The sequence below is a fragment of the Saccoglossus kowalevskii genome, chromosome 2, assembly GCF_978046115.1.
Source record: "Saccoglossus kowalevskii chromosome 2, keSacKowa6.1, whole genome shotgun sequence".
NCBI lineage: Eukaryota > Metazoa > Hemichordata > Enteropneusta > Harrimaniidae > Saccoglossus > Saccoglossus kowalevskii.
In genome coordinates this window covers 24,410,933-24,436,776 of record NC_140642.1, presented here as the reverse complement: position 1 = coordinate 24,436,776, position 25,844 = coordinate 24,410,933, and the positions used below count along the sequence as shown (strand labels likewise).

Here is a 25,844-nt window from a genome sequence, read left to right as displayed (position 1 = left end):
AAGTAATGTAAAAGCAGTAATTAAACTATGTATTGTTGTTTTGTTTGGACTATATTTTCTCAATAGTTTTGGAAGTGAGTTGACTTGGATGTCACATCTTAATTTTATTGCACTACAATGAGTCTTTTGTGATTTTATTCTGACTTTTGACTTGACAATAATTGGCTGATATCATTCAGGTGTGCATTGTTACCTTTGGTCAGTAAGTCTACACAATAACATGTATTTAATCACAGCTGTTGATCTCATGTAATCATTTAAAACTGCATGTACCGCTTTGTGATTATTAATTCATCCATCACTGTGTTGCATTTTGCCAAATTGCCTCATACTATTTTGCCTTGGTTACAGTTACACAGTTCCCATAGTTTTCTCAACTTCTATGTCAATAACAAGCACCATGGGAAGTTTGAGTTAAGTGTAAACGAGTCCACCTTTGAACAGAATCCCTCCTTTCTCCTTGTCTAATTCTCTCCAGTTTTTTCCCCCCAATTAATGAGCAGGGCTATATTCTATACTTGAAACAATATAACTTAAGTTATGTTTACTGGTATATGATAAATAAAGAATATGGAAAATTATATCCAGTTTTTTATACAAAAATCTATATGGGGCTTTTTTGAGTTGTACCATATTTGCTCTTTTAGAAGTGCATCTCCAGTGGAAGTGCAAATAAACCAAAAATCGCATTAGCTGCCTGAATCATTAAAATATTACTTATTTGGACCATGAAAAAAATCTAAAATTTAATTCACATACTATGTGCATATGCTACTAATAGAGACAATATGGTAGAGAAACTGTGGATTAAATATTTAAGTTTGCTACTGAAATTTGGAATCTAATATTATCCATCATGTTTAACACACTGTCAGTGTACATAAGATCCACATAGTTTGTAAGTCAGTATCCGACATGTGTTCGTGGTTTAATTTAATGTTGTGGCAACTAAACTTTTTAAACTGATAACTAGACAGAAGTTAATAATAATATTTAACTGGATGTTGTTATTTATATCTGAGTGATAACTTGTGCTCTGTTCAAGTGTTGATCTGTGTCGGTATACAAGACATACCTTTTCTTATATAGCTGCATGATCCCGTCGTTGGACATTGCACACAATGGTTCTCAGTATGCATTGTTTTTTGTTCTTTTCTTGAATGAGAATGCCCTACACAATTCATCCATGCGAGTTGTAGAATATAGCATATTTGGCCGTTCAGTTTACACCGTTGTGGGTCTGTTAAGATTTCATTCCAGTGGGTGTTCCTGATTCGTGTGTATTTATAGTCAAGTATTTGCATGACCGCTCTGAATCTCTAATCATTCATACACAACACTAACGTTTTCATTATGCGAGGACATGAGATGGACAGCCCCCTGGAAAGCAGTCATGTCTGAATGGAAGACGATATGCAATGATATGATATGATACAGGGCATGGTACATCTTTAAACCAGGATCTTTAATTACAGTCTGTTGCTAAAATAGGACTCAAAAAATGTGATGGGCTGGAGTTTATTGCACAAGTACTTGAACTTACATTTGGAAAACTATGATTTGTTCATCTGCTGTACAAGTTTATTTATGTGTATATATTGGATATTTTTTTAAAAACTATGGCATTTGGTTCATCTAATCACTGGCAAACGTTATACGAGGAATTTCCAGAAGGTTGGAATCTCAGAAGTAAGGATAAGTTTTTAATGGACATTTTATCTTGCCGTTCTAGGCTTTTAATTGCATGTACTACTTGGCGGTGTCTGGTGTTCCCCATTTCCCTATTTGTATTGGGTAGTGGCAATTTTATATTAATATCATGTTCCAGGATGCTTAAAATGACATGTTGTTTTCTTGGCTATTTTTTTTTATTTTGTATACTTTTCTATGTTGATTTAGAAAATATTGTATACCTTTGTCACTATGCATGCTATCATAACAATGGACTTGTTAGTTAAAGGTCAGAGGTTAAATACATGAACGTCAAATGCCTGTGATTATAAGGAAAACAGTTCAAAGTGTAAGAAGTAGGGCAGAAAATAATTGGCACCTCATTCAATTAGTAATTTCTTTAAAATGATTATTTTGCATCCACAAATTTAAATAGAAATCATCCACCCCATCTTTGTTTTGTTCCAAGATGTGATGTGTGATTGTAGTACACATGTACATGTGTTTATGTTATGCTATGTCATGCAATTCTGTGGCACTATAGTGTAGATTTTCAGTCTCTATCATCTTACCCTCTAAGCAGTGGTTAACTGTTATTTCACCTATGTTTATATTAGAGTTAAAATAGACAGCTATATTTTTTCAAATAATTAAGTCAACTAGCTGCGTCACTGTTGATGAGTTTCGAACTTGTGTGTAAATACATTACGGAGAACTTTGAAAAAAATGTACTCACTGTCACAAATCTAGCCATGAAATCAACTCCTGTTTCTACAAAATATTTTGGCTCAACTACTTTACTACTCTGTTTTACTGTTTTCCTATCTGAACAGCTGACAGTCATAAGAGATTTGCACAAATGACAGTACCAGTATTATGTTATTATGAGGCATACTATTACTAAACTTTTCAGTCAACACCTGCTTTTCTAATAGACTTTTCTAACTGAAAAAAAATATTTTTTTAATTCAGAGCTTAAGTAATTTAGATTTCATTCATTCATTCATTCATTCATTCATTCATTCATTCATTCATTCATTCATTCATTCATTCATTCATTCCTCTAATTGATGTGACCCAGCACTTGGCACAACGTGAATTATTGCCAGTGTTTCCTTTACTTGTAATAAAGTATATGTCAATTAAGACAAAACTTTGGTAGCAGCCATAGAATGATGTACATGTAAGTCACATGTATCATTTAGGACAATAATGGAAACATGATACCGTCAAATTGTTCAAATACACTTGTATGTTTGTAGCTTAGGATATTAATATTGAACCATAATTGAAGTTAAGGAATTTTTGAAAATCCTTCAACTCTTTCTACTGCCTTAAAAACATGTGTAAATAACATCATGCAACGTGAAAAAGTAACCTATTTTTAACTCAGTTTAAAATACTTCTGTAAATGAAACTAATGTGATTATTGTTGTAATGATGCAGTATCTTTAAAGAGTGTTTGTTTGCTTGGTTCCATTGAAATCCCATTATCGACAACATTATTATTTGAAAAAAATAGCACAGCAGATTTTTCTTGAAAAAACTGTGTTTCATTAGTACATACACATGTGTATCTTGCAGATAATTATGTTAATTTCTTCTATGAAGGCATTCATGTCCAGTGCTCCTGATGTATTTATTTTGTTATGCCCAAAATAAAATACATCCCTTTCCTCAGCTCTGGCTAAAGGGTCACATTTTTCGCTGGCTGAACACTCCAAATAACTACTGACTGAAAATAATCCTAATTTTATTCATTTCCAATGAGTTTCATATATTGTTTGTGTTCCACGTACATATGTGTCATTACAAGGTATCAATGTACTAGCCTGGGCTGCATCTTTTCTTGGTTCACCTTCGCTGACCTGCTTACAGTAGCATGGTGTACTTAATTTTACCATACAGGGTGGTTATTTGGGAAAAAATGGTGCAAATATCCAACAAGTTTGTACCTTGAGTTGATATCTTCTTGTGAATGACTTCCATCATCAACAAAAACCAAGTATTCTAGGATGAACAATTGAACAGGTACTGGAGTAATATCAATTTCTTACCACCTTTTTTCTTTTGTGTTTCCCTCCTTTAGATGAACAAGAAAGAGTTCAAAAGAAGACCTTTACAAATTGGATGAACTCGGTGCTTGCCAAGGTGAGTGCAGTGTTATTTAAGCTTCAATGAAGTCTCCATGTAGGAGTTACTCAACTGAAGTTTTCTGTCAAAAGATTTACAGTTTTGGCACATTTTTTAATTTAATTGAACTGAAAATACAGGTCTATATCTTGCTTCCATAATGATGGAAAAACTGCTTGTCATTTCCCACACCGGAATTTAAATTTTGCAATTTATAATTGTTTTAATATTGTGAGAGACAAATGTTTCTTGAATTTTGTGTGTCGCACTTAACGTAAGGTAGAAGCCCACTCATAAATTAAAATGCCCAGAATTTATTCATTTTGCAATAAACTGTACTCCAAGGCAATATAAGGATATTGACCTAAAAAAAGTTGGGGATCACCAGCCTTTTTCACTTTTTTTCGAGAAATTGATAGATGTATTTTAGTGGAAAGTCGCCATTTGAATACCGCTATAACACTTACCACAGGTTCCTATGGCAGAGATATTATGCAATATCTCAAAATCTAGCCTGGTGACATAAGCTGAAAAAATCATATATTGTTAATGATGGGGTACTTTTTGTTCTAAGTTGTTTGAAAATTCTGGGTTTTAAAAAGTGCAATTTATGACCAATTTTGTCAAAAATAATGACTAGGCTTCTACCTTAATAATGTTTTGAGAAAAACATTTGTCTTTATTTCACCATGATTATGGAATTAATACACAGAAAAAGTAAAGTACAACAAAATATATTGAAAAAAAATCTACGATAATCTTAAAATTATTAAGATATTTGATCTAATTTGCATAACAAATGATCCATTGGTTGGTTGTGTACACATAACCTCAGACAACTAATAATAATTTTTAGTTTTCCGAGACATAACTACGGTAAATAAGGTGGCTCAAAAAGCTGGTGGATGGTTCACTGACATTGAAACCACTTGTGCAGAACACTGTATGATCCAAATTTTAAATAATATACCAGTATTTTTATACTTATTTTCATATCACTTCCTTGTCTAGTCTGCACTTGTATCCAGTTGTGGCCATGTACTGCACTAAATCTTGGCTCCAACTTGCATGCATCATGGCCTTACAATGTGCAATGTGTCTTCCATCATCTTCCTGTCAACACTATTGACCCCCCCCCCCCCCCCCCCGGTACTATGGTTGATAAAACATAACATTCATGTCTAATATTAAAACCAATTAGATGCTATTTTTATGACTTCTAATGTAGTAATGTAAGGTCAAATGACACAGGAGAACTGACAGAGAAATTATGTTTGAATAATAATAATAATTGTTTACGACCAGACTATGTTGTTTATTGCTATTTCCTGTTGTTATTATATCTAATAATACTCACATCATTCAGTCACTACTACATTTAAGGGTTTCAAGCTATATCCTGAAAATTATATTTTATAAAATACTTTAATAAATGAAGCATAGTTATTCTCCCATGGTGCACCTCAACTACATGAACAATATCTTCACTTCAATACACAACTATTATCATAATGGCTGTTATTAGAAGTATCATCACCCCTTTGAAATTGGTAATGCAGCTCAATTTACCGTAAATTTGTCCAGACAAATCAGGATGGTTTATTAAATTATATACAAGTACATTACATTAACTACTGTATTTTCTCTATTAGTAATATGTGCTTTCATTTGGTTCAAGTGTTTGTAGTAAGTCATATCACCCATTTTAAAATGTACAATATATGCAAATTTTAGTATATCTAAGCTGTTACTTGAGTTGTGCCTCTGATGGAACAAATACAGCAGTTGTATAGATTTATATATTAATTTGTGGAGAGGCAGAATTACAATGTATGTATATTATAGTGTTTTAGGAATGGCAAATATTTGTATTGTACATTTGGATTATCTCTCATTTCATTTTTTCATATTCTCAGCTCCCATGAGTAATCTATAATGCCATTCCATGTCTGTGTTGTCAGTATTTGTATTTCAATGAATATCTGCCTGAAGGATTGTCTCAAGTTTTCACACTAGCACACAATACTGTGTAACTGTGTGCCCACTCACTCAAAATTTTGAGATATATTTAAGAATGACTGCGATTTTTATATTTCAAAACTACATACCGATAATGAACTCACACAGAGACTTGCTTGTCAGGCAGGGCCAGGCAATGAAAAAAACAAAAATTAATATTATTGATTGTCCTGAAGATTAACAAAAATCTCATCCACTCTATAAAAAGCTTTACTTCTTATACTAAGTATTTCTTATCTTCTAATAACCACCACATTGACCAGTGCCTGGTTGTCACATGTTTACACTTTCACCATATACCACCCATCATCTTACAAAGTAATTAAAAAAAACAGTTATATATATCTGCTCTGGGTATCACCTTACAATGAGGTCATGTGAGGTCAAACAAAATACATGTATACAATGTACCTGTAAATGTAATGTGGTAAGCTACTGAGTCAATAGAATTTAATGATGTCTCAAATGTCAGTCAAGTGCATCTAGTACTGTGCAAAAAACAGTTTAGTGAGGCTTCATTGATTTCTTGCAGTTTGTTTTAGTACTTTGCTGTGCATACATTTAAAAAAAAAATATTATACTGTAGAATACTTTATTTTCGCTTGGAATTTATTTTCGCTATTTTCGCTGAAGGAATGATTCCGTGAAAATAAAATCCAGCGAATATACATTTTTCCCTATATTTTACGTTAATCTCATCCAAAATCAGTGAAAATAAATTCCAAGCAAAACGCCCAAGAAGCCTTTTCAGCAAAAATTAATTCCAGCGAAAATAAAGAATTCCACAATATAACATAAAATAATATAATAAAATAGAATACTTAAATTACATTAACTTTCTTTTTTGAATATAGAGGAAATAAACATTTTGTCTTCTATAATATTATCCAATATGGCAATGCATGTCTTCATTACTGTACCTCAAAAAAAGCAGTAGCATAAAAAGTACTGTAACAAAGGTTATGATCTCGCGTAAAGCGAGTTATTTGGTATAAATACATAATTACATTAGTTTATTTTATTTTATCGAATGCAAATATAATACTATATGGCTCGTTGTTTAGTCGGTACCACTACCTAGGCAGCACTTGGCAAAGCCCAGCACAAGGATATGGCTTACCACAAACATGGCCGGTTTCAATTCCCCCTCCCCCTCTCCCTAGGACGTCATAAGCAACGTCCCTCACGTTTGTAGTCCGTCACACCCTGCACCCGGCACTGCCCCTAGCAAATTATTCCTAGCAAAAATATTGTTGAGGATGAAAATATCAGATTTTGTTGTAATGTCAAACCAGTAGATCATATACTCTCAGTGATCACATCAAGTGTTCAATCAAAAGTTGTAACATATGAGCATTAAATTTATAAGCAACTTGATTTTTTTCGTGAGAGGTCATGCCATTTTATTGCACAAATAAGGTGATATAAGATCTGTTTAAAAAGACGTCACTGTGATGTGGTTAATTATTTATGCATCATCCACTTTAGACAAATTCAAAGACGATGGTGATGATACTAGTATATTGATATTAACAATTGCTATAATTTAATTCAATGAACTATTTTCATCCATAACACTTCTATTAATATACTCACAACTTCTTCTACTATTTCAATTACTGTTCCATTCACTACATGTGCATATATTAACTATCATTCTTCTCCAGAGCAAGCAAAGCAAGGCTGTATGAAACCAATATTAGGTTGATAAAGTGTCAACTTACCTTTTCAATGTTGATTGCAGACATTTTCTGTATGCATAAATTCAAGCAACAAGTTGAGTTTGTATACATTTCCAAAATGTACATTTATTGTACAACTCTGTAACTTTGACTGCATACTGCAAGTATTGCACTGATGTATATTTGTTGTCAAACTCACATCATATGAGCACAGTATAAAACAAACATCCCAATATTGAAGTGTGCTGTGTATGGTTTAATTAATTTTTTGTATGTGTGCACCCATACTGAGTGTTGACATTATATATTTTTTTTTACAGCACACACCACCACAACATGTTGATGACATATTTGTTGATATCCGAGATGGAACAAAATTACTAGCATTACTGGAATCCCTCTCAGGTGAATCCCTGGTGAGTTGACAATTTCATTTCAACTTGTGACAGTAATTTACACCCACCAACATCAACACACAGTCCGTGTCTGTGTAATTTATGATATTTATTTGTTTATGTACCGGTACATTGTGCATACTAGTAAACTTTAAAATGAAATAGCAAACCAGCAAAGGTAAAATTCTGTAAAGTGCTTAAACCTTTTCATTGCCAGGCTTCCTTGTTCACATTTTTCTGCCCTTTTTTTTTTCGTATTCTTCAATATTTCTAGACAAGTCCCCTAATTTTGGGGCCAACAGACAAAATTTGAGTCAATTTTCAGTTTTTACTCAAAAAATTTAAGCTATTTTTGTCCCAATCTTCTGAATGAAAGTCCAGACTATAAACAGGACTATTTGGTGGTGAAGAGGTTATATAATGAAATGCAAAAATATTTTCTGGAGTAGCAACATTTATTATGACTAATCCATAAATTAAAATTTTCTGGTGTTAAAAGTCTGCGTTTTTCGTCCACATTGTGTAATATTTATTTTTTGCATCATGTACAGTCTAGATATGTCTGATTTCTATTTATATCTAAATAATAAATGTCCAATTGCTTCATATTTCAAATTTGGAAATGACAATGCAGAAGATCATATTTGGAATTCCATATTTGCTCTGTTAGTAGCACATGCATTTAAAGCGAGGGAGTCGTCACCTGCGCATGCGTCAGATGGCCATCGCGTGCCATTGTTCACGAACAAGCATCTACCCATGAGCCTTTGTGGTTTTAGCGTGTGTTGTTATCATCGCTTGGGACTCAATTCCTGCGCGTGCACAGGTGACCACCCTCTCACTTTAAGTAAATTTCAGAGGTATTTTTACAGTCAACTTTCATATTTTAATCATCCCGTACATAATAAATGTTAATTTTTGGTTTATATGTGCTTCTATTGGAAATAATTGTTACTATAGAAACAAAATGCATGCTTGGAAAATGGAGTCAACTCCATTGTACATTGTATATACTGTAGAATACTTTATTTTAGCTGGAATTAATTTTCGCTGAAAACACTTTTCAAGCGTTTTGTATGAAATTTATTTTCACTGATTTTTGACGAGTTGAATGAAAAATATAAGAAACAATGTATATTTGCTGGATTTTATTTTCACTGAATCATCCCTCCAGCAAAAATTTATTCCAAGCAAAAATTAAGTATTCTACAGTATGTCTGAAAGTTATAGCTCAGTACCATCATGTTTCAGTCACAGATACGTTTGTCTACACCTCCTAAAGTTCTTACACAAAGACATTGTGGTGGAGTAGACCATGTCGTTTAATTACTTGGTATCATAAAACCTTCTTTTTGGGAAAGGTTGATATGATATCATACATGTAGTGATAAAAATAAAACCATTTTTAATTAGCAAGGAACCTGGTGATTCTGCTGGTAGGCTGTGTGATGCCATGCACGAATTGTCAATATAATGTAGGACGAAATGTATCAGTGTCTAGATCTAGGTTAGAACATTTATTGCATTAAATATGTGAAATTTGACAAAACCAACAATATAGTGTGACTCTTCTTCATCACATATTTATTTATTTACATATGTACATTGTATTTCCTCTTTCTGCAGTTCAACATGTCAACAAACACACAAAATACATATAAAGTTGTACTTTATTTTTATTTGTTAGAAATATGAAAAAGGAAAGAACTTACGGCGGTTACATTTTCTCAGTAATATCCGAACTGCATTGGCATTCTTGGAAGGCAAGAAGGTGAGTAAATTTGTTCAGGTTTATTCATCCTTTTTTGGCAAGGTCTGTAAAATCTGGGGCTACTATTTTGTGTTCCATGTGTCTATCCAGAGCCATTTCTCAGACATGCATAGACCAATATTTTTCAATCTTGCCAAAGAGACATTATACATGAAGTCGTACATATGCATGACAATTTTGTTTCTGATTCAATCAAATATGGCAGACTAGTGACCATTTTGACATAAAATTGGCCTAAATTCTAATATTTGAATGACTGGCCTAATTTCAATTAAAATTGGTGTGATTATAAGAAGATGATCTGATTGCCTGTCTCAGCCTTTTATTTTTAAGCTTTATCCCAGTGCATTCATATAATTTCTGAATGTCAAATGCACTTCAAATATTAACAGGAAATATGCCATTCACAAAGACTTGTTAATTGTTATCCCAGTAATTGTGATAAATAACAACTTTGACTATAAAAAGGAATTATTAAAATTAGCTTTGGATGCATTCCCTCATCATAAGGTATGGATTTCGTAAGGGTTTTGCTGACAGAATTTATGACAATATCAATTTGTTATTTTCAGATCAAAATGGTGAACATCAATGCATCTGATATTGTTGATGGAAAGCCCTCTATAGTTCTAGGACTTGTCTGGACTATCATTCTGTACTATCAGGTAAGTTGTAAAGGGGAACCCTCTTGGATTGCACAAATATCGTATTTTGAGATATTAGTATACCGGTATATGTGCAACTTCAGATTTTAAATTCAATTTTTAATTGTATTATTATATCAATTTTGGTTTTAGTTTCTATTTAGCCATTATTCTAAATTACATGCCTTTTTTTTAGTCAGTTTGACAATAATTCAGTAATTTAGAACAGAAGCAAATCTTTGTGAATCCATGCATGTTGGACTATTATTCAAGTATGTAAGCAAAAAAGATAGAAACAAACTCAAATTAGAAGCTGAAACTTTCACCAGCAAACCAATGTGCTGAAAACCATTGACATTTGAACATAAAATGATATTTTCCAAAATTCAGGCAAATTATTATAATAATTATGTCACATATTGATATTGTCTCAAGCCCAAAGTATGGCTCAGAATGCATCGTATGTCACTTGACTTTTAGGCAGAGTACACAGATTGTGAAAGGAGAAATACATGTTGCTGTTCTCTCTTTTGCTAAGAAATTAGTGACATTTATGCAGCTAATAAAATAAGGAGGTGAAGAGGGGGGGGGGTCATGCATTTGTATTCATGGAAATTACATGTCAAGTGTATCAATTTATCAATTACGTCATAGATTGAGGAACAGACCAACATATTAGCCAAACAGATCTTGACTGGACAACCCACGGAAACTGATGGTCAACCGCCGACCAAAAAGAAAGCTGGACTACAAGCTGCCAAAACAGGCGCCAAGAAAGCACTGTTGAAATGGGCACAGAGAGCTGCAGCCAAGTAAGTATTCCTACTAAACTATTATGCATTATACTTAAACATGGTATTCATAGAGACATGATAAATGCAATAATTTGTGAATATGGTATAAATGTATACCGGTATTATCCAATCATTGGTCAATAAAACAATTTACTATAAAATAAATTACCACCAGTTTCGATTGCAGAAATTTGTCAGTTTTTTTTATGCGGTACAATGTAGATACATTCTGGATCAAAATAAAAGCTTTTGGAGATAGTTGACAAATTTCTGCTTCAATTCAGTGGGGCTGTGTATGTCAGATAGTGGAAATAATGTTGCATGTTTTAGACTCATGTCTTTTACCTTTTAGCACAGTATATAGTCATTCATCATAATATCACCAATGTTATTTATATACAATATTATAATATACCATCATTCATATTTGGGCATTGTGTGACATCTTTGTTTTATGTTATATTAACAGGTTTATTTCGTTGGCCCCTGAATCTGAATTTGTACTATTTAATAAACATAATATGCAATTTCAGATCACTACTCAAACATGTATTGATGGTATGTTATAATGTTATTAGTATGTTACTAGTAGTATGGTATGTTATTTTGGTTGTGCTGTATAAAATTCAGAAATGAGTCCTAGGTGTGGAATAGTGTGCATGTACACCTTGCCCACAACCTTCCATGACAATTGATTCATTAAAAATATATGTCTCAGTATCAGAGTAATATGTCATATTATATAACATTAATGTACTGTAAAATACTTTATTTTCGCTTGGAATTAATTTTCGCTATTTTCGCTGAAGGAATGATTCAGTGAAAATAAAATCCAGCGAATATACATTTTTTCCTACCTTTCACATTATAAAACTCATCAAAAATCAGTGAAAAAAAACTCCATACAAAACGCCTAAAAAGCCTTTTCAGCGAAAATTAATTCCAACAAAAATAAAGTATTCCACAGTATTTATGTACTTTTGACTGTCAAGATTGTGTGACACTATATCTTTCATCATAAATCACCTATTGCATTTGCTTTCTTAGAAGCGTATGTGGTAATATATGTAAATGTCTGATTAGACTTAAATAGGTTAGCAAGTCAGCTGAAATCAGATTTGTTGTTTACATACATGAATGTCCTTCTAATAAAGCAATTGCTGTAGTTACATTTCATTTTGAATTACAACATATTGTATTCAGTATAACATTTTATTTATGAATTCAATATTGTGTGTAATTACATACTATATCATATATCTTATTCAATCATAGGCCCTATTTATGCTCTCTTTTAGAGGGTCTATGATTCAATACAGTATTTGTGGGACTTTATAAGACCGTGCTGTATAGAAATCATGCATGGAATTAGTCTTATTGTATGTCTGATTATGATTATTGTATGTAAAAACTGTCATTCTTGTGACTAGAAACAAATTTGGAATACCAACCTCTCTCTCTGTCAATTTGAGTGTTTTTTCTACATTAATTCAGAATGACTGATTTCTTGACCAGGCAGATGGAGGAGATATTTAATTACATATTTTATCGAGTCAGAGTAGTATCGGTGTATTAATATCTACCAGGATGTATTGTTTATAGTGAACATTTTCAAGTGTTTCACCCATGCTTGTACCTGGTAAAATAAAAATGTGATTGAAAAGAAATATGTAGACATCAAGAATGACAGTTATATAATATGTTTGTGTCATACATGAATTCTGATATTTACCCCCTTCTGTAGGAGAGTAGACCGTGCAGTGGGTGGCGATGATGATAATATGGACACAAGGCGAGTTATACAAAACACATTAGTTGCATGGAAATGATAGCTAATCGACTGCTAACTGAAAACTAATTCAATCCAGTGCTAATATGTGACTAAATAAAATAACCCACCTGTGTACTTCCTGGTCACATCCCGATGAATTCAATCTTATCTTGGTTTTTTCAGTCCCCAGCTTAATGGTGGATAGATTTTACAATTATTGAATTTATCTCCAGTGCCAAAGTTTGTTTTTTTTAAGATACTAATCGTCTATAGCATGTTACTTGTAGATTTTACCACTGGTGTTCTACTTTATCACTGTGCAATATGCTTTGAACCGTTTAAATTTCCCTGCTAGGCATTTTCAGGATTTGAGGATTTTATGTAAAAATTTCATGAAAATCACTGTCAAATGCCACTGCTACTAAATTTTGCAATTTTTACAAACTCTCAAAATTTCCGAAAAGTTTATAAACTGAGATTTGACTAATACATTAGAGATTCTTATTACAGCTTTTTCTTCTGTGCTACATTGCATGTATGTGTGTATAGTAGTATGCATCGAAGGATGGAACAATCACCATTGGCAACCATCTGTATCTTTCTGAATCTCCATGCTTAACCCTTTCACCACCAGTTCCCTCCTTTCATCACAAATTCACAAAATAGTCCTGTTAATAGTCTACATTATCCTTCAAAAGATTGGGACAAAAATAGCCAAATTATTTTTAGTAAAAACTGAAAATTGACTCAAATTTTGTCTGATTGGTTCAAAATTAATATACCGGGGGTATTATTTCTAGAAAAAGCAGAAAAATGTGGGTGAGAAAGTTCTGGTGGTGAAAAGGTTAATTTGTGATGCAACATAGTTTTTATTTCCCAATATCTGCTCATAATTATAAGAAAACTAAAACAGCATATTTGAATATTCATAACATCAAATTAATGAAATATTTCAAATATTGTTCCAAAGTTTTTGTAATATTGATGTATACAGCAGATAGTTGCCAGGTTGCCATTGTTCTAAAAAAAATAACATGTAGAAAAAAGCTAACAATCATACTGCACTTTTCACTTTAGATGTTTGCCTCGAGGACGTATTCAAATATCAGAGCTGAAATTTTCGAGAAGGCGAGTTTTTTGCCTCAGTGCTAAACGTTGCGATCCAAGTTTCCCATAATGCATGTGTACAGAATATGGGACAATGCACGTTGTATTAATAATAATAACAATTGGGTTATGTGTGAAAATCAGATGTCAGATTCGGAATTGTCAATTTCTTCCAGAGAGAGAGAGTACAACTGTGAACTGTATTATCTTCGACAGTAACAATTATCACGATTTGTGAGCATTTGTGCTAAAGTATATTTGTAAAAATCACTGAATTACTGTCTTAGGATCTCATTGAAATTTTGATGACTACAACATTTTGTGGTGAATCCCACACTTACGAAATGTGCAAATATTTGTCTCTCGAAAAAAGCAGTTCACAGCATTTATGCACCATAATGTACATTATGGTTCGCAATGCATCATGGGATATTTATGTAAATACATGGAGCTCTCATAAAATTTGTTTGTGCTATGTGCTTCACTCAAGATTAGAACTATGTTGGATACAGTAAATTATGACTGTTCCATGTGGTTACTTTATAAATTGATACTTGAATCTGACATTCTGATTTACGTGTACTTTTATTGTGTTAGTATATTGGTATGATTATTGTTTATTTCTATCTCTGTCATGTGACATATAGTTGTCAGTTTATATGGGCATGAACTGAATATGGTATTTTAGTGTACTCAGCAATATGGAGTACAACTTATCTTTGTTATTTTTAGGCAACTTCTAATGGGATGTATACCTAGGTATAGATGTCTATGTTTCTAGGCTTTGGAATATCTTATACTGTGCAGGTCTTTATATACTTTGCTGCTAATTAAAATTATGGAAGTTTTTGTAGCAAAATTATTGTCATACATGCATCACTAGACAGATTAGAAAAAAGTCACTCAGAACAACTAATGATCATCCTCATTTTGGCCATCACTCATTTTAAGTTATACATTGTCAATTATGTCACTGTGTTTTTGAATATAAAATTATGGAAGAAATATCTTACAGAAAAGGATGTAAATGATATAAAATATGATGCAAAATACTCCATAATTTTGAATAGCACAATGCAAAAACTGTGTCAAATGAAGATGTGTCAAATTTTCATTGCAGAACTACCAGCACTGACATCAAAGACTTTGGCAAGAGTTGGAGAGATGGTATGGCATTTAATGTGATGATTCACAGCATACGACCGGAACTCATAGACCTGGCGTCATTGCAACCCAAAACCAATGAACAGAGATTGGACAATGCATTCACAGTCGCTGAGAGGGATCTTGGCATTCCACAGCTACTTGATCCAAAAGGTAAGTAACTATTAACTTATCCATATGTGTAGTGAGTGAGACGAAGATCTGTATAATGTGAATCCCCGCCATCTTTGCTTTCGTTACAAACTTGAAACCTTCTTCTGCAGACGATGGTATTTTCTCTTCAGTATTAACATAAACTCCTCTCTTTATGGATAAACAGAATGGTTGTACCATACCTTTGGAGCATGCTGATCAGTTATCGTTCATCAAACCTCAATCCAAATCAACTAAAAGGATGATGAAGTTGTTACTAATTTCTTATATACATGACTTGTATAAATTGTTAACTCTATGTTTTCTGTTTCAGATGTGGATGTAGACAAACCAGATGAGAAATCTATCATGACTTATGTCTCACAGTTCCTGAAAGAATATCCAGAAGTGGGAGATGACGAGTCCTCATCGGTAAGTCTCTGTAAATCTGACTCGCCTATGAAGTCATCCATAAATGGATAGATACAGTTCCTTATATCCCAGCTGCCTCTGTCTGTTTTCTCTGCTTTGCTATCGAAAAATAGACTCCAGAACATTTGTCTGTGTATCGAAATTGAATGTAGTGGATTGATTGGTCACATTTTTAATGAGTAACTATTTATTCATTCATATGCCCTGATTTGCATAAGTAACTGAAAGTAGACGAAATCTCAATTGGCGTCATTGTCACAAAAAGAGTGCTACTAGTTTTCATTTCTGTCCACAATAACTCCAGCCAATGCATACATGTTTGATGACATATTTAATATTTGATTTATAATTATTACGGTACCAATCATTTCTTATTTATTTTTTTGTCAATCACATATTCTTTTAGCACCAACTTTGAAAATGAGTAAAACTAGAATGAATCTCAGAATTCATTTATTTTTTGTTGTTTTCAAGCCCAACGCAGAAACCATTTTGAATAAGTTGGACACAAATTTAATTTATTGGTCAATTTTGTTGAATATTTTAAAATTCATTGTTGTTTTATTCAGTATGCAATGCCACATATGATCTAATCTGATTAGTTGAACAAATTGAGGATCATTTTACCATAAATTTACAAGTTGATTGAGCACTGAATCGTGTTTTACTAGCAACATATTTGAATGTGAAAAATATCTTTGTATGTTTGCAGCCCATATTGCAACCAAGGAGATGCACTACAAAGTGTGTAACACAACTGTTCTGTTCTGTTCAAGTGACTGACCATACATGTACATGTGTTTTTTCTCTCAGTTAATGGGTTCTGTGCGTGATATGCATGCTGTAGCTAAGGAAGAAGAGTCACTTTATCAGGAGATTCTGGACCATGTTCTCAGAGCTGAAGCCGTTCTTGTCATGGCAAAGGAAGGAAAAATGAATAAACTTGAAGAATATGAGGTTTGTAAGGTCTTTCTTTCAAATATATGTACATATAGTTCATGTACATTTTATTTATTAAATGACTATTGTTTGGAGTACAATGGATTGAAATTCAGAACACTTTAATAGTGTTAGCAATTTTAGGAACTTTATGAATGACCTTTGACCCATAATGAATTAATATTGTAATGTAAGCAGCTATATTTCACAAAAGGCAAATTTTCATGAAGTTCGCTTTTCAATGAAAATCATGTAATATTCTAGCAGTAAAAATTCTACTGGGGTCCTTTCTTATAGTTTTGCCCCCACAAATTTCTAAAAATAAATTATTTACTGATTGAGATTGACATAATTTAACATATTATTATTACAGCAATATGAAGAACTAAGTGAGGTCCATGAACACAAGAAAAAAGCCTACGTAGTATTTGTCACAAAATATGAAAATAAAGTCCTTGTCTCAATCACTGAAGAAAAAGTAGTCACCATCTGCGAAAGATGGGAGAGAGTAACTAGGCAAGTCATAGCCTGGAAACAAGCCATTGATGCCACTATGCCCAAACCATTGATGTATTTGATTAAATGGATTGAAAGAGCTGAAGTACTAGTGAAGGTTGAACCAACTATCCAAAAAGATAATTATGAAGAAAGTGCTAAAGAAATCAAAAGCAAGTTGAGTGAACATATGGTAAGTTTCAGTTGCTGGTTTCTCTGATTGTACTATTTATTGGAAAGACAAGAAATTTCTGGTCTGTTCTGTTAGCTGTTTTGTGTTCCATTCTGTTGTGTTTATTTTTCAAAATATTTTTGTGCCAGGTGACAGTTCCGGACATTGAATGTCACTATTGTCTTCTGACTTTTTTTTATGTGAAAAGTGCAAGTTATATAGTGCATATACAAACATATAGTGCATTTTGTGTCACAGAAACCTTATTGCATGTTAGGGAACTGTGTTTGACCATCATAATTGCAATTTAATGCACTATCCCGGTGTCAACCGTGTCTGGTCAAACACAATCATCGGTGGATCTTAGCCAAGGTTCCCTCAATGTTACATACATGTTACATAGTGGATGCTCTGTTCTTTGATGTCTTGTATATTAAAGACTAGAAAGGAAGCACACTGACGCTGTACCGTTACTTATTAAAATTGACACAGAGGGCGCTATTCTAAATTTCCCCATGCTTTGTGAAAATACCTGTGACAAGACTGATGGGAGGCAGGTGCTAATTTATTTCATAGCAGTAGACAGACAATCCCAGATGAATGTAAACAGACTGCAGTGACTGGATCAGGTGTTTGATGTTTAATAATAGTATACAACACTTCATCCCCCCAATGACATGTAGTTGGTCTAATCTCAACGTCTAATATGGGTGTGTCAGGTCAATTGAGGTCATGGAACTTAACATACCTCCATGCGCACATTGTATATAATAACAATGCTCTTCAGAGTGTTCTAGTTAGTAAACTGCGTTGCATATTTAATGACGTAGTGGGCTGCTTTAGATCAGTAGCAATGTTTTTATTGGCTGTATCTACCCCATGCTGATACAGAATGTTGTGTTGAATACTGCGTAGTAATTGTTGATTGATCTATTCAGGTAACTGTCAACTCTTTGTTCATTGCATGAAGTAGACCTACTTCCACAAAACAATAAGACATGCATTCCTGCATGTGTGAAAGTTAAAGATTAATGTCCTATTATTTGTACTGTACTGCAGAGGAATATAAGATGAATTCGTTGACGCTTATTGTGTTAAAGGAGATTTTAACACTGATAATTTGTACCGGCATTAACAGAATAGATGTTATATCAATCTAAGCAATCACAACATGATGCGGGACGTGATTGCTAAATTGATTAAATTTAGTACTAGTTTGCAAATAGTGGAAGCAGTTTATAATGTATATGTTTGTGGCTCAATCGCTTGACAACGTAGGAATGACAAATAAAAATTTGGTTGTAATTGGATATAAAAAAATGTTTGTATGTGTTTATTTTTTGGTTTACAATCTAGCCTAAATAATGATATAGAATATCACCTATTTCACACTGATTTAATTATTATATTGTTCTCTTGTCTACTCTCAATGGAATTAGCTTACATAGTTAAATTTATGATTTGAAGTCCAATATTTATTTCATTGCATTGTTGGGTTACCAAGATTGCATGTCTTCAGTCGTTCTACTGACATGCTGTTGCGGTATTGCCACTATTCAAGTTAGTTCCACACAAAGTCACTGTTCTCAGGCTGAGGTCGATCAAAGTAATATTTGCACTGATCTTGATGTTTATTAGGCAGCGAAATTGATGACAAAGTTGTTCAAGTGTATGCAAACATGCAATATACCCAAGCTTTCATAGCTTGATTTCAATTCCAACTTTGCTGATTCAAGGTCACAAGGTGACTAGGTGCTGGTTATTTTTGTCACGATACTTGATAAAGAGACTGCCACACGCGTGGAAGACATTCCATGTTATTTTTGTTGAACTCAGGACTAAGACTAAAATACTGAAACCAAAAACATTGATATATTGATTTATTCAGTCAATTTTTGTGTGTACTGATTTTGCCTGCTGATGAATGTATCTGCTAACTTTTTCCATAATCATTTTTAAACCATGGGCTTCAAGTTTTTTTTTTTTTATCCATATTCAAGAATATTCTCACAAAATAATACTCATATTGTAGTGTTTTGTAATTAAATTTTAATTAGTGACTCTTATATTTTTGTTAAATTGTATAATAATTTGAAGTCAAATGTTTTTTATTGTAGGGATTTTTTAAAGATTCTGACAGGGCGAAATCAGTTTTAGAGGAAATATGTGAAAGTGGTCAGTGTGAAGGAACAAAACTCCCATCATCACAGCTTAATAAAATGGCAACTAGACTTGACAATGTCCTTCCGACTGCCAAACGAAGACAGTTGAAACTTCAGTATGAAGAGTTAAAATATGGCATGTTAGGATTTGTTGTGATGGCGGAGAGAAGGTTGAAATCGTGGACTGTCAAATATGGAAACCAAGAAAATGTTGAAGCATTGCTTGATAATTACATGGTGAGTTATTCAAGAATCCATATACAGCAATACTAATTCCAACCCATGACACATTACAAGTGTATGTGTTGATCATGTGTCTATATTACTATAAAGAATTGAATGAAAAATGTTTATTTACGTTTATGAATATAATATTCATGAGTTTAGGAACTTAATGATTTTATATTTCTTTTGTTAGAAACGCATAAATACTTACTTGAAATTCTCTGTCAAAAAATAATTAAATTTTTGCTTACATGTGGTTCTCTTACAATGCTTTTTTAATACTAATACTATCAATATTATATTATAAGTGTATGCATTAGTTATGGTAAAGCTTGTTTTCCAGTTTCCCAGTTTCCCAGTATCCGTGATACCAACAATACAAAAGAGTAAATAATGACATCTGATATGGATGCTTTTAACTCAGTAGACATGCTTAAACTTGCTTGTCATATATCCAGAGTTTGTGTACACAGATGTACAAAGATCATCATGGATTATAATGAGTTTGGAATAAATGAATTTGAATATACATTGTGCTAAGTCTGAAATAAACCCATACCAGTGCTATTGGTCAATGACTTCCAACTATGAACAAGATGTATTGATGTCATAGCATTTTTAAATCTGTATGATGATTCAGAATTCCCATTCGAATTAAAAATTAAGCTAATACTACAATGAATAAGATATTACTGCTGCAATGACATAATATTTTGCATTATTTTCTAAAACTATGCTAAAATGTTTTTCAGGATTTTATTGAAAAGGATAAATTCTTTCAAAGATATGAGTCAGGGTTTCAGCAACTGCAGGCAGTAGCAGAGGCCTATTACAATGGTATCCAAGATGGTAAGTTTATATATATATATATATATATAATGTAAATAGTCCCTCAGATATGGAACTATTACCTCTTTCACCATCTGTGTTAATTGTTGTAACCTTCCACAAAGTAGATCTGTAGATCAGAAACAGATGATTATGTTGTTTCACTTGTGAGGTCACAGAAAGTGACAAAAAGTAATAATTGCTTCAGCCGAATAATCAGAATCACAAATTATTTAAATATAAGCAGTATTTAGTCACTTATTTGTAATACTAGTAGTAGTTTCTAATTACTGTTAATTATTTTTAGATGGAAATAGCTGAAACTATTGTTTGCATGATATCAGAAAATTGTTGCTATTGCTATCCCATATTTGTACAATGTCAAACAGGGCATTTGCATATAACCTTATTAGGAAAAGTAAATTCCATATAAGGAGTGACCCACTCACAGCTTGGCTTGCTTTCTACAATAACAATAAGAAACCTGTCAGCCCTGTGGGCATTCTATTTGCATTCTTGTACTTTATTCACAAAACAGTCCCACTGCTTGGATATAAAAGATGTATAGTAATAAGTACCGGTAGATACAGCAAATAAAGCACTTTGACTGTATGTCATTGCACCGATTGCTGGTATATACTCTCACTACGGTGCTATAGACATCAGTTTATAGTTGATTGATGACAAAAGGTCACATGTCATGTAGTTGGCTCAATGTTTGAGGGTTTCTATTGAAATATGAGTTAATTTATTACATAAAGGGTTTATTTCAGCCTAGTGGGGCTATATATATAACACATTATCAAAGCAATATACTTACGTTTAATGAGCGTTAATGTTACCAGCACTATTATAACTATGATCATTTAGAACAGTTAATATTTGCCGGTTGAACTATTACTTTAATATATTTAAAAAAAAAATAATTCTTGTGAAAAAGGAAAAACAATACTTTTGAACTTTGTCGTTTGGAAACAGCTGGTGAGCTAAAAATAGCTCTCCTGAACACAGTGACATGTGAGTGATTAGGGGAGCGGTGATATTAAAGTGACAATAGCTGTAACTATCGATTTTTTTTCTCAGATTTTTATTTTTTATATTACACATTCCCTGTGTCATTAGTGTCGATTTGTAATGGCTATCACTGAAATGTGAACACTGAAAGCACAGTATATATGCTACATATCGATGTTGTACTTTAAATCACTTGTAAGTGGAAAAAGATGGCTGCAGGGTTCCTTACGGGTCTCCAGAGGGTGAAACCTCTGGGATTACGGTACAAGATGACAACTTTAATGGGGGCCCGGTGAAATGTCAAATACACACCATCTTGTATGGCAAACCCTCTCATGATCTATTGTTGCTTTAAAATGGTGTGAATTGGAAGAGTGATACTTAGCTCTAGTGGATCTTTCATTTAAGCAAGTCGTTAAAAGTCTGTAATAACGGTGTTTATTTAGCACAGTTATGTCCACAGTGTTTTGCACAAATATTCTTTCTGATTAACCTTTATTTATCTTTTCATCTATTTAAGCCGAAGAAAAATCAAAGGTTCGTAAATTTGTAAATGAACAAGGTACAAAGATGAAGAACCTTTCTGTAGAGATACATAGTGTAGAAAGTATGCTAGATAAAGTTCTCCAAAACTGGACCAACTACAACAGATCAGTGGAAGAACTGCAGGCATGGTTGGAACATGCTGAAAGAGTTCTCACACAGCCTCATGAAGCTAGAAAGGTATTGCAATAAACATTCAAATCTGAATCCAGTAAAAGTGAAAAATGTAATTTTATGATCCATTAGAACTAGTGAATATTTCAAAAACATATATCTTGAAAAGTAATTTTAATTATATTAGTTTACCCTGTAAACAGCAAATTAAAAAGTCTTGTCACCTTCACAAAGTAATAAGCAGTGGAGGAAATTATGATACAAAATTAATAATCCAATTTGTGTAAGATTAATAAGCTTAAAGAGTTATATTGATATTTAACAATAATGAAAATTGCAAGAAAACTTATGTATGTACCCAGACAGTAATCTGGCTGCACCATCCTCCATTACAGCAAATTCTTTGTGGAATCTTGGCAATAACACCTTCATAATTGCATACAAACTGTTAAAATTCATGTTTAATATTTCAGGAGTTCTTTCGAGACCTCCAGACTTGGATGGACAAACATACACTACTAAATGACTCAGGTAACTTCCTGATAGAAGTATGTAAAGAAGACGTCTCTTTCGACATCAAACAACAATTACTGCTTTTGAATAGAAGATGGAAAGACATCTTTGAACAGGGAAAAATTTACATGAAAGAAGAGGAGGCCGAAAGATTACAGAGACAGTACGCTGCTGGCTTGAAATCCATGACAGTTTGGTTGGACAGAGCTGAGAAGTTATTGAAAGATCCTATAGATTGTACATATAAGGGGTTGAAAGAACTTGTACAGGACTTAGATGTAAGTTTATTTATTCTGTAATTTGTTGGCTGACTTGACTGAAATGATAGTTTGTTAATCAAATATCTTCTTTGGTTATATTATTGTTGATTTATTTCTTACTGATAGTTAATTTCAAGGATATTCATCTGTGCCCAGTCTTTTATTTGATGTCATCCACATTCTTTTTTGCTCTAACCACACACACACATATTAATTGTCACAATTTATTGCAACATCAACATAGACAAATATTTTCAGACATAGATACTCCAGTGAGTACCGTATTTGAACTAATAGATGTTCATCTCCAATAAAGCTGCATATTAACCAATACTTGGATTTATTGTACACTAAATTTTTAAAATATAGATTAACCACAGAAACATCTGTCATGTACGTAAGCACATGTTATACTAATAGACCAAATACAGGAATGTAGATTCAGTGATACAGTACAATATTATAAGAATTATACATTGTTGTTACTTATTAACACTTATCAGGACATTAGAGACCAAGAGCACGTCCAGGAGGAAATATTCAAAGACATATCAAAAGTTGCCCAATCTCTTGTCAAAAGCTGTTCACCAACAAGAGTGGATGCAATGTTGAACACCTTGAAACGCGTGAAGCAGAGGATTGTCAATGTCCGTGACCAGGTGCCGAAGAAACAGAGTGCCTTGCAAAAGATAATGCCATTAGTGCAGAAATGGGAAGATGGAATTAAAGATGTGGAGGAATGGATGGAAGAGGCTGATACATTGATGAGTTCACATGTATTGGATGGAAACAAAGATAGAACGAAAGCTAGACTTCATCAGCATCAGGTAACAATGATAAAGTAGTATGATAATTAGATTAATGCTGCTCGTACCAATAAATATGATATATAATAGATAATATTTAGTAATTATTGTTATAGATAAAATGTTGTGAAATGTTTTCAAATGATGATAAATGTGCTTATCTCTAAGCTTTTGTCATGTATCAAGTAATTGTTGTGTTAAACTGATTGGATACAGTGCTAGGATAAACCTGACAACTCCACACACAATGTACCTGTATGACGCAGACTCTGCTTCATGCTCTATGCAAACACATAACACGTTACCAGGCAACAATCGGTGTGTATACTTCATCAGTATGATTTTTCACATCATCCCAGGTAATAAATATTAAAATACAGTATACTTGTTGTGGGTTTCACCATCTGTCACTCTATTCACATCATCATTAGGAGTTCTTCCGAGATGCTCCTCACTATGACCAAGTGATGGAGAGTAAGAATAAGTTATGTGATGACATAAGCAAAGGTCATGGTGGTGCTATAGATACCTCACAGCTGCAAAACAAGATGACTCGACTTAATGGACATTTCCAGGTACAGTTAAAATTTAAACCTTTCTATTAACATACCAGTATCACTACCTTTTATGTTTGTTTTCACCTTAATATTGTGGTCAATCATTTATTTTAAATCTTCATATTAATATTAATAAATTGGAATTATCTTGTTTTTGCAATCATTTTTGTTTTTCCATACACTTCTCCAAAGTGCTGAGATTTGTGAGTGTGTTCAACATCGTTGAGACACAGAATTTTAATTTATACCAACATATGCTCTTTTCTTTTTCTCTTGCAGAGCATTATGGGTAATGCCCAAAGCTGGGAGAAGAAATTTACTGGTAGTCTGGACCTTTGGACTAAGTACTTGTCATCACTTACTGACATAGAACAATGGATTGAGGCATCACAGGCTGTCCTCAAAGATAAAAATGATAATATAGAACACCTCATAGAAAAACATCAAGTAAGTCCAAAAAAATTACAATAATGTGACGTTGATGTGCATGTATAAAAATCATTCTTTTTTAATAGCATTAGAAGATTGATCAATTCTAACATCAATTGGATTCAGTATCGAGAATTAATTTTTGTCTTTTCTTTCATTTTAGGATTTTTTTAATAATGTTGATCAAGATATTCTAGAGAATTTTCTCAGGGCTTCTAGAGAATTATTACATGCTATGCAAGATGATGAAAGACCTGAAGTAAAACAAAAAATGACATCCACGCAGGCCAAGTGGAAGGCAAGTAACAGTGGATTTTTGTATGTATCATCAACATGGTGTATACAACATTGTGTAAAATACAAAAAAATATAAAATGCTTTAAAATACAACAAAATGAAAAATTAAGAAAAGACATTATTTATTTTTATTTGTCACTCCATGCAGTATTTATGGGAAATGTACTTCTAACAGTAAATATACAGTACTTATTTTTTTCTAACTTTCACTACTTGTCTATCTGTGTGTATAGGATGTGATGTACCAGTCTCCTATGAGGCTAATAAATCTCAGGTTTAAGTTAGCAGAAGAACATTTATTAGATAGCATAGACAGTGCTGAGAAAGAATTAAATGAAGAAGTTAAAGATATGAATGGAAACAAAAAAATGCAAGACATTTTACAACAACATACAGTAAGTATACCTTGCCATCAGTTTCATTACTTGTGTTTCACTCGCAGAATGTACTTTAAAAGTCTGTGTGCTATGAAAATAAAAACTCATCGTATATGTGCTACTTTATTTTTTATTACAGAGATTTTTTCATGAGACAAATTTCTTTAAGAATGGTATCCAGTGTTTGCAAGAGATGGAAAGCCTTAGCAATCAGTTGACAGCCTATCGAGCTGAAGATACCTCTTTACGAGAATTACACGACTTACGCCACCGACAATGGAAAGAACTATGCAATAATATTGATGATATCCATCGACAGTTACATGATTGGCCTGAAAAATGGAAAGACTATTATACAAGGTATGTTTGCTGACTTGGTTTTCAAGATTATAGTCTTT

General features: G+C 32.9%; 1 protein-coding gene across 1 annotated transcript in view; it reads left to right on the top strand.

Moving 5' to 3' along the window:
* Nucleotides 1–1,350: 1,350 nt before the first annotated feature.
* The window catches only part of LOC100367791 (nesprin-1-like), a 157,857-nt gene continuing 133,363 nt past the window's right edge, over nt 1,351–25,844 (top strand). The window contains exons 1-20 of the mRNA XM_085505423.1: nt 1,351–1,689; nt 3,761–3,822; nt 7,826–7,921; nt 9,588–9,671; nt 10,244–10,336; nt 10,970–11,127; nt 15,108–15,304; nt 15,618–15,715; nt 16,529–16,672; nt 17,028–17,342; nt 19,439–19,720; nt 20,461–20,557; nt 22,071–22,273; nt 22,681–22,998; nt 23,484–23,807; nt 24,218–24,361; nt 24,623–24,790; nt 24,936–25,070; nt 25,303–25,464; nt 25,586–25,806. Coding sequence (XP_085361549.1) covers nt 1,620–1,689; nt 3,761–3,822; nt 7,826–7,921; nt 9,588–9,671; nt 10,244–10,336; nt 10,970–11,127; nt 15,108–15,304; nt 15,618–15,715; nt 16,529–16,672; nt 17,028–17,342; nt 19,439–19,720; nt 20,461–20,557; nt 22,071–22,273; nt 22,681–22,998; nt 23,484–23,807; nt 24,218–24,361; nt 24,623–24,790; nt 24,936–25,070; nt 25,303–25,464; nt 25,586–25,806 — 3,371 coding nt within the window. The 5' untranslated portion in view covers nt 1,351–1,619. The remainder of the gene's footprint in view (nt 1,690–3,760; nt 3,823–7,825; nt 7,922–9,587; nt 9,672–10,243; nt 10,337–10,969; nt 11,128–15,107; nt 15,305–15,617; nt 15,716–16,528; nt 16,673–17,027; nt 17,343–19,438; nt 19,721–20,460; nt 20,558–22,070; nt 22,274–22,680; nt 22,999–23,483; nt 23,808–24,217; nt 24,362–24,622; nt 24,791–24,935; nt 25,071–25,302; nt 25,465–25,585; nt 25,807–25,844) is intronic.